We start from the raw sequence: 13,706 nt of genomic DNA on the forward strand, positions 1-13,706 counted from the left end.
ATAAATTTTAGTGTCTTTACACCAGTGATTTTTAACCGCTGTTCGGCGTAACACTAGTGTTCCGTGATAGTTCGTCAGGTGTTCTGCAAACTTAATTCTGCAAATGTTACATGAAACACTGATCGAAAATCATTGGTTAAATGTTTATCATGATTTGCCTAATTAATTGTTGCGTTGTAAAAATACTCTTGAGTAATAATAGAATTGTAGTTTCGTTTGCCGGTTTGCTGCCAAGTTTCAAAAAAAAGCCGGATATCACGTTTATAAACATCCAACAGGCTCATAGCACACAAGATGCATGACGTGTTCTGTATAGCATTAACAAAGCTTTTCACAAATTCCGCTTAATCAACTGTTACACTAATGATGATAGTTGACTTTGGCTGTACTATTAGCTGGAATTTGTAATTCAAAATGTAAACAACAATAAGCTGAAAATAGCACAGGAAATTGAAAAGCTGTGAAAAACATGTGTAGGCAATGCGATGGTAACGAAGTGTTCATTGGATATCGACAAATTTTCCTTTTTTGCTGTTGAGTGTAATTTAGATTTAGAAGGACAAGGCCACAGTTAATCAGTTGTATAGCACTTTTATAGTGGACAAATCATTATAGGTGTTTGGTTATTAATATCCTTAGAATGATGTTTGTTTGTAGAAAACGCGCTATATTTCCTTTTTTATGCTGTTTAAAGCAAGATAATATGTAATATGTATGTAATACTAATGCGTATATTTAGCATACCGGTGCCTGCTGATAAAAACGGTTTTTAACTGAATATTGTCGGTTTCAAATTACGATGTACCTTTTTTCAGACAAGTAAGGTCAAATTTGCAGGGATATTAGTTGGCTGGCAATTGTTACGGAGTTCGGATTTGCGCAACAGTCTTTACTGGTTATTTAGAACTAATTTAAAGTATGAAGGTGCTAGCTGATGACAAGAAACGACTATTTCGAGGCGACGAGATAAACCTCCAGAACCTCGAGCAATCAAATGTCGTCCGCGTGTTTATCAGTTCGACGTTTAGTGGTAAGATTCGCAGTGTTTTGGTGGTTTTAAAATTAAGAAAAAATACAAGGGGAGGAGTGTTTGCTATTTTAATCAACAGTAACGTTTTAATTTAAACAAGAAATATAAGAAATGTAGAGTCACATTCTAAAATCAAAATAATCAGTATATTAATTAGTTGGGGGCACGTGGCCATGGCCTTCCACTTTTTAATTTAACATACGTAATACAAAAATCTGAGTTATGTTTCAAGTATAAGTCTAAGTCTATTTTGTTAAGCGATCTCAGTCAAAAGGCTTTTGTATGACGTCACTTTAAGGTGAACCTTTGTGGCTTCACGTTATGGCGTAATTAACTTTGTGGCATGACGGCTAAAAAAATTATACCCCCCAAACAAAAATCCTGGATTCGCCTGATCCTGGCATATTTTCCTTATATTAAGTCATCTTATAAATCACATTCGACATTCAAACCTCTTTAGTATTGTTTTTGTACCTATCTCCGCCGCTTTTTCTGTAGACATGAGCATGGAACGTAACACACTGCTGGAAAAGGCTTACCCAGCACTCAGGACTTATTGCCAGCAGATCGGCCTCGATTTCCAGGTTTGTGAGTTTTGAAAAGGTTCAAATTACACCTTATGTCACCGCTTTAATATCTCTCGCGTAACCCAACTAGCTTTCACCTTTGTTCTACTATGTTTTCTATGTTTTGTACGTTTATTGCTGTGTCATGCTAAGGAACGAGTAGTTTTTAAGAACGAAATACTTGTCGTCACTATTGCCACTATGATGTCACAGTTAGTTTAAATTGGGTGTGCAATCAGCCTACATGAGGACCTCAAAATGGCCCCATTAGACAAGCCTGGTTTTTAAAATAATTGCTAGCAATTTAAAGAAGCCTGGTCAATAAAGCCAAACTTTTGTCAAGGCTAGGCCAATAGGAGCGCAACATTTCAAAATTAAAAACATTAAAAAATATGCTTTTTGTCAATGAGAACCATTAATTAAGCCAGGGTTTCCCAAACTGTGGTCCCCGGACAATTGGTGGTCCGCGATGACTGCACACAGGTGGTCCGTGGCGATATGAAGAATCAAAAAGTCACACATATACGTTGTGCAGTACGTACCCTTTCAAAGATAATTGCCGCAGTTGTTTACCATGATTTCGAAAGCTTTTGCTATCCAGATCGTAAATCTTACTTGTTGCGGCTTTGTTGTAGTCAAAAAGTTGTTTACGAAAAATAATCTATTCCTCGTCTATGACGTAATAATATATGCTTATCGCTATTCGAAAAACACAGGTCCAGACTTTCCGTGGACTAGACTTAACAAATAACGAATTGATGATGCTGTCAGTTTTTTGTCTTATTTTTTGCTTTGTATTGCGGTCCGCGAAATAACAGATTCAGAAATAGTGGCCCGTGGTCCGAAAAACTTTGGGAAACCCTGAATTAAGCGACCCTTTTGGTAACGCAACGGTGGCATTTTAAACGGCTCTTTAAACTTTAAGTTTAAAATATGCCGTCATTTACTATTTATTTTCCCGTAAAACTAGGACTATACCATGTTTTTTTTAAGGGATTATGTTGCTATTCCGCGAGAAGCCAAGGTTAAGTTAAACAAATTTTTGGCGACAGTATTAGGCCTAATCCGTATGTTTATAATCGATAAGTTTAAAATATTTAGGGATGTCAATAAATGCTCAATTTGTCAATCTGGCGCATAAATTTGGCTTGGTTTTGTGTCTAATTATCCATAATTCTAGGGTATAAATTCTTTAACGTCAAACTCTATTGTGCCTTGTCCTATTTTTGGGAGATAAAAATATGGAAGGGATACTTACTACACTATACTTAACATGCTTACAGGTGATGGACATGCGATGGGGAATCCAGGAGACAGCCACAGTAGACCACTCAACATGTGAGCTCTGTCTGATGGAGATTCGAACCTGCAAGCGTCTCTCAGTCGGTCCGCATTTTGTCGTAAGTCGAAATTATCTGAATCGATCCGTTGCCATATGAAGCGTTGCTATATGCTAAAATAATCAAAATTTAAATGTTCAAACAAATTTTTTTTAGATTTTTAAGCCAAATATACTGGTATTAAGCAAAAAAGTGCCTTTTGGTCGGTCCGCATTTCGTCGTAAGTCAACGTTTCTCAGAATTGATCCGTTAAAAATGACGTCGTTACTATATTCTATTGCTAAACTAATCAAAATAGACAAAATTTAAACGTTCCAAGGCTTTTTTGTGGTTGATAATGCTAAATATATTGAAATGTTAGGCAAAATATACGCATTTCGTCGTAAGTCAACATTATCTGAATCGATCCGTTAAAAATGACGTCGTCACTATATTCTATTGCTAAAGTAATCAAAATAGACAAAATTTAAACGTCTTAAGGCTTTTTTGTGGTTTATAATGCTAAATATATTGAATTGTTACGCAAAATATACGCATTTCGTCGTATGTCAATATTTTTGTAAGATTGTCGTCCGGAAAGAAAGGTCCAAAGAGTTTCATAATATGTGGTATCCTAGAAAACAAAGCATTTGTTTATTTATTTTAAAACTTGATTTAAAACATGACTTTCATTTCAAGTAGTAGCCTACTCGCCAGAATTTCATTTCAGAGTTTTGAAAAACTACCAATAATTAAATTCGTTAAATTCCTTTTTACAGCAGGTAACATAATTACACTTTGTAAAGAAATACGCTCATGATGTGAGCATTTGCAGTATTATTCCAGTATTATTATTACAGCAATTCCAGTATTATTTATTACAACAAAGGAAACCGCAACTATAGTTACATTTCTGCACAGGCTTTCATCGGCAACCGATACGGTTATCGTCCGATCCCGTCCAATATTGACGTGAACGTGTTTGAGAAGATCCTCGCGATTACGAAAGAGAACAATGGAGAAGAAGATCTGTCGCTTCTTCATCAATGGTAAGTTGTAAGGAATAATAGATGTCCTATACTTGATATTGTCAGTGTTGTAATGACTTAAGTCAGTGACTTGACTCGTATACTAGACTTGAGTCACTCTTTTCAAATGACTTGACTAGGACTTGACTTAAGTTTAAATGGCTTAAATTAAGTCTTTTAGGCAAAATGACTTGACTTAAGTCGTTTTGGTAAAATAACTTGACTGGGACTTGACGTTGGGCAACTGAGAGCAAAAAAAATGCTTTCCAAAAATTTGAAGTTAACTGAGCAATAATTAAAATATTATCAAGTCCAAAAACACAGGTTAAAAATGGTATTTTTAGTGTTGCAATGACTTAAGTGCACCTACAATAGACGTCCAATACTTCATATGTTAAGTGTTACAATGACTGGAGTCATGTTTTCAACTGATTTATTTGATTAAGGTCGTTTGGGTAAAATGATTTTTTGACTCAATTCTTTCGAACAAAGGACTTGGCTTGAACTTGAGTCATTGAGACAAATAACTTGGGTTGAAATCAAGTGTTTTTATTTATCATTTTGTTACAAAATTGAGTTATTTATCTCAAGTGGATGCTCGTAAAACGATCCGAGTGCTACATGTTGTTTTCTCTTTTCTTATTTGACTTATTGCTCCAAATCGGACTATTTTACCAATTTTAAAGGTTTGACTTCTACTGGGAATTGACTTGTTATTTTTTGAAAAGATTTGACTGGGACATGAGTTATTTCACAAATGACTTGTTTACAACATTGTATATTTCATTCCAATGTTAACAGAATATTTTCCTGATTTGAACAAATGTCAAAAAGTAATGACCCTTCATGGATATATGACTCAATCGACGATAATCACATTTTTTACATACCGCATTTACAATCACATTTTTGGTTTTAATTTTTTTATATTTTCAACATTATTGGTTTTATTTGTTTTTTCTTCAGGTACAGACGTGACGACAACACAGTTCCTCCCGTGTACGTGCTCCAGCCAATCACGAGCCACTATTCCTTCTTCGACGACCAGGATCCGGCCAATGAGAAGAAGCGAATCCGCGACCGGGGCGCTTGGGAGAAAACCACCGCGAAGTTGACCGAACTTCTGCGAAACTCCGCGAAAGTGGCGCTCGGTCGAGGCGAGATAACTGAAGATCAGGGAAAGATGTTTTTCAAATCAGGTGAGATCAAGTAGTTACTTTTTTAATGGATTTATTCCGTATCGTCAGTAAAAGACTTTATATGGTCGATTAGCCGGTCACTTTTTAGGCAAACGTTTTTTATTTTTGTGATATTTCAACTGAAGTTTTGGCGTTTTAGTTTTGTTGTAAACAAAAAAAAACTGCAATAGTCGCCTTGTAGCAATTACACTCTGCTTCTTACAAATAAAAAATGATTTGACAGCAAGAGTGCTCCCAAAACTGATAATAATATCAAATCACGTAGTAAGAATATGAGAGCCCATATCGAATATCTATTTATTCGAAATCAAATTGCTCACTACTTCTACATGGGCATTGATATTCTTACTATATGTCTTGCTACAACCTCCGGCCATTATCTTAAGAGTTATTCGAAACGTTTAAAATGTACGTACTTTTGTGTTGGCTTTAATATTTAAACCTCCAACTTATCCTAATATTGTTTTTTTGTCTTTAAACAATATTAGGAGACCTTTTGAACTCAAGTCTTACAACTGCATGAATAATGATTTTCGAAATGTTAAGTGTGGACACATCTGTACTAAAGCAACAGTCGTCAGCTATTTACAAACAACAAAATGCATTCGCTCTGAAACAGCTGTTTTACGCAGTGACTGAGTTGGAAATAGAAGAGGGTTTGTCCATGGAAGGTCTTCAGTCCGCTTACCTCTACAGAAGAGAAATAACAGACCTCGAGCAGCATCTAGCGGAAAAGCAGGCGCGTCTTTATGTGGATTTGAACGCGGCTGGGCGAGTCGACGAAGACGCACAAGTAAGAAATACACGACTATATGTTGAATATTTGAATATTTTGGTGTATTAATATTCGCTGGCTACCCAATGATTTATTTTAAAGATTAAAGTAAATTTTACATGAAAAAACGAAACCTCGCTGTTAAATGCTGCAGTTCTCAATGCCTATTGTTTTTTAGCAGTAGTCACCAAATAACGACCTGAGGGTTAGATCTGCAAAGGGAATTCTACCGGCCCGTTTCATATTTCCTTAATGGAGATAAATTACGGTTGCACTGTTAATAATAAAGTTCAAGCCCACGATCGCTGAAAATCAATACAGTTATTCGTCCCTCAATGAACAAAAGTTTGGAGAGCCTTGCTTTATAATAATAAATCGTTTGTTGAAAGCTTTGTGAGAGTAACATTTAACAACATTGTTTAGTTCATATGGTTTAATGAACTTTATTATCTTAATAATGAATTGCAAAGCCAAAACGGTCGAGTAGATCGACACCATCTTGATTAAGACGTTTCGATACGAGCTTCTATCATCATCAGTTAAATGTCGTATCAAAACGTCTTAATCAAGATGGTGTCGATCTACTCGACCTTTTTAGCTTTGCAATTCATGATCAAGCTACATTACAGATCCGTGCATAGTGTACCCAACTTTATTATCCTTTTTAAACTTACGTTCGAATGTATTTGTTAGAGTTAAGAATATATATTCACCCGAGTAAATTTCTAAACAGTGATATAAATAGATACAACTTTTTTTACTAATTGAATAGTCTTTCCTAAATAAAAAAAAGTTAACAAACAAAAACTCGAAACAAAATGCAATATCAAAAATGAAAGTACTGAAGTTAGTTGCAATTTGTGATAGTTTAAAATCCGTATTTCTCACAGCGTGTCTCATCTGTAAACGCAGAAAAATAATTATTTTTGTAAAAACATAAAATTATTTTAACAACGTGTTGAAAATGTTTTTTATCTACTTCATAGGAAGATTTTTTTAAAAAAAAAAAAAAAAACGTTAAAAAAGTGTTAAACATGTGCTTAACACTTGAATTTTTTTTTTAATTTTCGCCAAGTTTTAAAATTTTGCTTACTATGGCTTTCGGCTTGGCTTGATTTTTTTTAGCAACATGCCTGTTTTTAAATAGAACCTACTCAAAAAATTGAAAACCGGCCTTGAAAAATCGTCAAAACTTTCGAGCAACGTCAAGAACTACGCAGTGGAATGGATGCCAGAACAAGGTAACATTTTCTGATGTACTTTATATCCCAATTATACTCGCCGAACTTTTAAATTCCAGAGCGTTTTTTTCAACCAGTAAAAATGCTTGCTAATCACCCAAACGTCAACAGCTCTTAAAAATCGATTTTGCGATTACGCTTACTGCGTTGTGTCTCAAATTTTGTCGAAACAAATTGTTCTTTTAGTACAGCGTCAGTGTACACCGGTTTTATCTTAAGATTGCTAAGGTTTTATCTTTAAAGTACTGCTTAATAAGATAAAGCAAAAGATACTGTAAATGAAATAAATAAAGCCCTTAATGTTTTTTTTGATTTGCTGCGCACCTATAGTGATAACCTTCGACGTGCGCCGGTTGAGAAGCGCTAAGTGTTGTGGTCGCTAAACCGATTCCGCAGTTTAGAAACGAGCATGGTATTTAGTGGGCAAAACACTTACTATAAACTTAACAATGGGAAGAGTCGTGTTTGTGTGTTTATCGAATAACGTGTGTTGGCGTTTTTTTAACGACGACTTTTATGTGGGTGGCGTTTGAAAGCTCATGCTTTGAATTTATACGTTTTCTTATCGCATTGAGCGACCGAACGTCGCACCTTATTTTAGCATTAAAATGGGTACACCACAAAGAATAAGTATGTAAGACGTCGTTGTTAAGTTCTGAAACCATTTTTGGGCCTGAGGGGCCATGGCCCCCCCGCAAAATTTATAAATATTTTACTCTTAATAATTTTTTTTTGGCATTTATGAGCAGTCCCATAACAGTCGATCACAGGCATGTCACACCTTCAATTGTCATGAACTGTTACATCATAAACCATGTAGTTATTGTTACGTTTGCTGTACATTAATGTAGTTTTATTACTTTTAGTCAGTTTTTGCTCTTTGAATGGTTTGTTAGTATTGCGTTAACACTAAGTCCGCTACTGCTCGAAACGGTTTGCTAGCATTGGTATTTGTACTTCCGAGGGGCTAGATCACAAATGTTATTAAACACATATGTTTGTGTGTGTCTTTCATTGGTATTTGTGTTCGTTACGGCAGTTAATACAATGACAAAAGCTAAGCAAAAAAGTTCAAACTCTTTGGCCAACCCACAAATTTTTCGGCTGGCTACGCCACTGACCCAGACACCAAAGTAGTTCAAATCGACATAAAAGACCGATCCGGTCAAAAAACACTTTCAACAACAATACTAATAGAAATACGTTTACCTTCACAGCATTGTTTAACTGTCAACTTTTCTAAATCCGCTTCATGTTATTTTAACGTTAAAACACTAACACTCCAGGAATAAGCACGGCGTCCAAAAGCCACTCGGAATATTTGGAACGTTTCTGTCATGATTTCGTCAACGACTTGAAGCGAGCCATCAAAGATTCGACCAACAAGCTCCAGTCGGCCCCAACAAATCCGGGGGATTCCCCGCAAAATGGGGCTGCTGACCCCCATGAGTGGGTCTTGGAGGAAGTTCTTCACCAAGCCAGCTTCGCGAAGACAAAGTGCGAGTCATTTTGCGGGAGAAAACAACTCCTAGGTGAGTCTGTGGCATCTAATAATTGCCTTCTAACTGTTGAAAATCAATAAATGAGTTATTGAAAACGTTTAAAATACTACCCACTTCTGTATGGACTTTGATATTCTTACTACGTCTTATTACAACCTCAGCCATTATTTTAGGATTTATTCAAAAGGTTCAAAATGCTTCCTACTTCTATTTGGGGTTTGATATACTTAATAGGTCTTACATTAAAACCTCCAACCATTATGCCCCCTAGGTCAGTCTGTTGTGTAATATAAAGATCAAAGTCAGTGGTTCTCAAAACTGCGGCCATGCCAAGTAGTGGGCCGCGAGACCATTTTCTGTAAGCCTGTGATTTTAAAATTTGTGCCATTAAAAATGTTTTGTTTTATTAAAATACTTGTTGGCATTTTTAAATTTTCTTGTGACTGCAAAAAATTATTATACACCTTTTTCTTTAGTTTATCCCTGTCTGACCCAAAAAAATAATTATCTACAAAGTATGGATTTTTAAATTTTAGAAAAATCTTTATAAGACTGATAAACTGTTGTTAATCAATGTGCACTATAGGCATTACTATAGAAGTAAGAACATCATGCAATTTAAAAATTCATTCAATTTTTCAATTATTGCGCTTATATTTTTAGGACCCCCTAAAACCCACTAACCCCCAAGGCCAACTTTAACAAACTAACCGCATAACTTGAACTCAATATTTCACAGATTCGATTTTGTCCCCTCTCCACTCGGCCACCAACCGCCACCCAGTGGTGGTTTTCGGGGAGTCGGGGCGCGGAAAGACGGCCCTGGCCGCGATGGCCGTCAAGCTCTGTCGCAAGGTGGCGCCAAGCGACGTCCTCGTGTATCGCTTCTTGGGGACTTCCCCCAACTCGTCGCACATACACGATGTTCTGCAGGTGAACTTTTTAGAAACAATAACTTGGACTTGGACTTAAGTTATTTAAAAAATGACTCATACGAACACTGCTGTTCTAACCACGTGACTTACACGTGACTCTTTGAAGTGTATACGCTCTAGTTTAAGCTTTCTATCGCCACCAACCAAAAATGGAGTATTGAAACAGTCTTCTTGACGTATACTCCTTCCCCTCACCCCCTGGAAAGACCGAAGTCTGCCACAAGCGGGGATGCGGAATTAAATAAACCCGAACCAGTTTCCTCTGAGTCCGACTCTGACCCAAAAAAATAACCTCGAGGCCGACTCATGATTCCAAGGATATTTTTTCTGTCGTGTGCCATGTCCGGCTTAGATTCTACAGTCTACAGCCTGTATTCCAACCATTTGCGTAACTAAAATAAGGTGGATATACAGCAATTCACCCATAGGGGTGTCGTATAAATAAAACTAACCTTAAACAAAACGTGAGTAGAAATAATTTCACCATATATGCTAAACAACCTTTATAATTTGCGTCCCTATCAATTTCGAAGATGGTACTGTGCATCAGTGCTTTCTGAATCGGTAAAAAAAAAAAAGTTTGACTCCGGCCAAAAAGTCGCTATCAGTGTACAGGAATTTATGAATAACATAAAAGGCTTACACAAGTGGTTTCATATCTTATTGAAATACAATACAAAACAATGTTATTAAAACAGAAACAGCATCAGCTTAAGTTAAACATCATTGCCAAACACTGCAAGTAACTAACAATGTGAGTTCTAAACGCGACAAGGTAGTTACACCAACTGACGTAGGGACAACTACATTGTCAAGGCACCTTGTGCTAAGTGTTATTTGACCGCAAGTAATAGACATTTAAATAGGTCATAAAGCACTTACATCAAAATGCGCTTTAGCAAACTCACTGTTAATCTTAACAGTTTTAACCAACAGAGCCTGATCTTGCAAATTTGCGAAGCCTTCGATCTCACAGTTCCGGGGAAGCACCTTCTGCAAAACTTCAACGGCGTGGTTCAGCGTTTTTCCAAACTAATGGAGGAAGTCTCGAACATTCTCAGTGAATCGTCGGATTCCAATCGCTTGATCATTTTTCTCGATTCCTTGGATCAGCTGTCATCGCAAAATGGAGCCCACAGGTACTTCACCAAGGCTGCGGAGTTGGTTTAAATAACCCGAGTCCGGCACACGAGTCAAAAACAGCAAAAAAAAAGAATCCTAATTTGAATCCGAGTCTTTTACCAGACTAACTTTCCAAGCCATGGTAAACACTTTTAGTTATTGTTGATTAAAGAATGTTACTTTATGATTAAGTAATGTTACTTTTTTAATTACTTTATCAGACTACATATAGTTTAAAACCGTATAGGTTATTGCTGGTGGTGTTGAATTTGTCAAGATAACCGACTAAATAACAAGTGTGTTAAAATTACCCCCAGCAAACTGTAATTTCTTTAGATAACTAAATGACAAAACAACAGAAAATGTTAACCCCAGCAAAAACTTTTTGTTTAACCCCCAGCAAAAAACGTATTTTCTTCAGATCCCAAAATAAAAAACTAATTAATAGAAAATACATTTTAAAATATTTTGTGAAAGGGTCATAGCCCTCGACTAGGGATGTCGGATAATATCGGACCGGATCCGATACCCGATCCCAAGTGGTAATATCGATACTCGTCCGATACTAGCTTAAAAAAAATAACAGCAGGACAATAGGTTTTTAAACATGGCCCTAAGACAGCTTAGTGTTTCACATACAGCCTCGATCGTACAACCGGTAACGCTATTCCATCTTGTAACGACACCTTTAATTAATGACCAATTTTCCGTTGTTCTTTCTAGACAAAAACCTACCAAGCAATTCATATTTGTCAATAGGGCGTATTGGAACTTACATTTACTTTATTTTTTACTTTAACAACGTGGAAGACAATGATTTTTTTTGTCCAAGTTGCATGAGAAGCACTTAGTTCGATTAATACCATTCTTCCAGAATGAACTGGTTGCCCAAACAGCTTCCAATCAACGTCCAAGTTCTTCTCACAACTTTGCCCGACCCAGCACTCGGTATCCTCAAGTCGCTACAGCGAACGTTGCCCGGCGACCAGTTCATCGAAGTCACGGTGCTTGAGGATGAAACTGGGCGGGAAATCCTCGACACGTGGTTGGCTGCAGACGGGCGCGCACTGAGCCGTGACCAAACCGAGTTGGTTATGAAAGCTTTTAACTCGGATCCAAAGCCGCTGTTTTTAAAGGTGACCAGTTGTACTGTGCAGTCCCGGATTAAAAATTAGGCTACTAAGGATATAGCCCTATAGGCCTAGGGTCTGGACAAATTCGGCCCTCAATTTTTTTTAAGGTTAAATTTTTGCTATGCTGATAGTGATACAGATACAGTACCAGGTTTGAATGTCGATGACATCATTTATAAGTTTGTTAGCTGTAAGGCCAGGACAATGCAAATTTAAATATACATTGTAATACACTATGAATCTATGACACTTAGTTACATATAACACATGTTTTTATGTCATGTTTATGTTATTTTGCATTAAATAATTTCAATGTTTCATGCATGTATTTTTATTACTTTTTGTAGCTTGGTTTGCAAATTTATACCCTTCTCTAGTAAATAGTCTTAGGCCTACAGTAACAGTACCCTTAATCCGGATCTGACTGTACGCCATTGGTTTTTAGTATCGTTATCCCTAAAAAGCACTTGACATATTTCCAGTAAGAACAAAATAATGAAAGAATGTCGAATTAATTTGTATTCGGATGATAATCGTAATTTTAAACAATTCATTCAGGATAATATAACTTTTCTGCTGCCTCAAATGTCAATTACAAAGGAACGAAAATTTGATAATAGAATTTATCAAATCCCATTAGGTTAAATTACGTCTGGTTGAGGAAACAGTTCACTCTACAATAGTGTTGTAAGCAAACTGGTGTGCAAAACTTAAGATAAATAATCCAATTTCATTAAAAAAATCCTTAAATACCTTATTTTCAAACGAAATTTGTCCAAAAAGACTTTCAATTCATTTGTCCAGAAGACTTAAATCAAGTCATTTTGAAACAGTGAAAAAGTCATTTGTCCAAAAGACTTAGGTCAAGTTAAGTAATTTTGTCCAAAAGACTCAAGTTAAGTAAAGTCAAGCCATTTGTCCAAAGACTAAGGTCAAGTCAAGCAATTTGTCCGGAAAAGTCATTTGAAAACAATGACTTAGGCGCACTTAAGTCCAGTCAAGTCATTTAAGTCATTACAACACTTCTCTTCTATACTGCAACATTTCCTTCCAGCTTGCGTTCGATGAGGCTCGTCGTTGGAACTCGTACACGGACATGACTAAGGTGAAATTCGCTGACTCAGCACGCGGTGCCATCTCATATTTGTTTGACCACTTGGAAGCAAATCACGGCCATATGTTCGTCAGTAAGGCGTTCGGATACCTGGTCGCCGCAAAGTAAGAACAAGGGTATTCCTGCGTAAGTGTGTGACTGTGTGACTTGTATGTCGATTTTAATAACAATTTTGCAAAAAAACGAATCGTTTTAAGAAAAACAGCAAAGTTAATATACTTGCAGTGTTGTAAACAAGTCATTTTGAAATGACTTAAGTCCCAGTCAAGTCATTCGTAAAACAACTTAAGTCGAAGTCAAGTCTTTTTGAAAAAATAACAAGTAAAGTCCCAGTCCAAGTCATCGGTTGCCCAAGTGAAGTCCCAGTCAAGTCACAATTAGAGCAAGTCAACTTCAAGTCCAGTCCTTGTCAAAAAAATAAAACTTTAAATTATGAAAACCGGCAAACTCTCCCGATTATTATAAGCAAGTTCAGTAAAAAATAACATAAAAGCAACATATTACAAACAAATTGTTTTATGTGCAACGATTGGGATAAATCACGCAATTTTATAAATAATTGCTTAATTAAGACAATTTATTTTAACCCAAGTCATTGCTTAAGTCAAGTCAAGTCATATGCCCAAAAGACTTAAGTCAAGTCAAGTCATTTAAAAACAGTGACTTAAGTGCACTTAAGTCAAGTCATTGACTAAAGTCATTACAACACTGTATACTTGGGTACACCATACACGGATCTGTA

General features: G+C 36.3%; 1 protein-coding gene across 1 annotated transcript in view; it reads left to right on the top strand.

Moving 5' to 3' along the window:
* Window positions 1–830: 830 nt before the first annotated feature.
* The window catches only part of LOC146166559 (NACHT domain- and WD repeat-containing protein 1-like), a 57,926-nt gene continuing 45,050 nt past the window's right edge, over window positions 831–13,706 (top strand). Inside the window, exons 1-12 of the mRNA XM_083381470.1 lie at window positions 831–1,030; window positions 1,529–1,614; window positions 2,880–2,996; window positions 3,837–3,964; window positions 4,910–5,142; window positions 5,775–5,935; window positions 7,065–7,158; window positions 8,445–8,690; window positions 9,400–9,593; window positions 10,532–10,734; window positions 11,592–11,853; window positions 12,905–13,068. Coding sequence (XP_083237596.1) covers window positions 919–1,030; window positions 1,529–1,614; window positions 2,880–2,996; window positions 3,837–3,964; window positions 4,910–5,142; window positions 5,775–5,935; window positions 7,065–7,158; window positions 8,445–8,690; window positions 9,400–9,593; window positions 10,532–10,734; window positions 11,592–11,853; window positions 12,905–13,068 — 2,000 coding nt within the window. The 5' untranslated portion in view covers window positions 831–918. The remainder of the gene's footprint in view (window positions 1,031–1,528; window positions 1,615–2,879; window positions 2,997–3,836; window positions 3,965–4,909; window positions 5,143–5,774; window positions 5,936–7,064; window positions 7,159–8,444; window positions 8,691–9,399; window positions 9,594–10,531; window positions 10,735–11,591; window positions 11,854–12,904; window positions 13,069–13,706) is intronic.

Source organism: Ascidiella aspersa, chromosome 1, assembly GCF_963924565.1.
Source record: "Ascidiella aspersa chromosome 1, kaAscAspe10.2, whole genome shotgun sequence".
NCBI lineage: Eukaryota > Metazoa > Chordata > Ascidiacea > Phlebobranchia > Ascidiidae > Ascidiella > Ascidiella aspersa.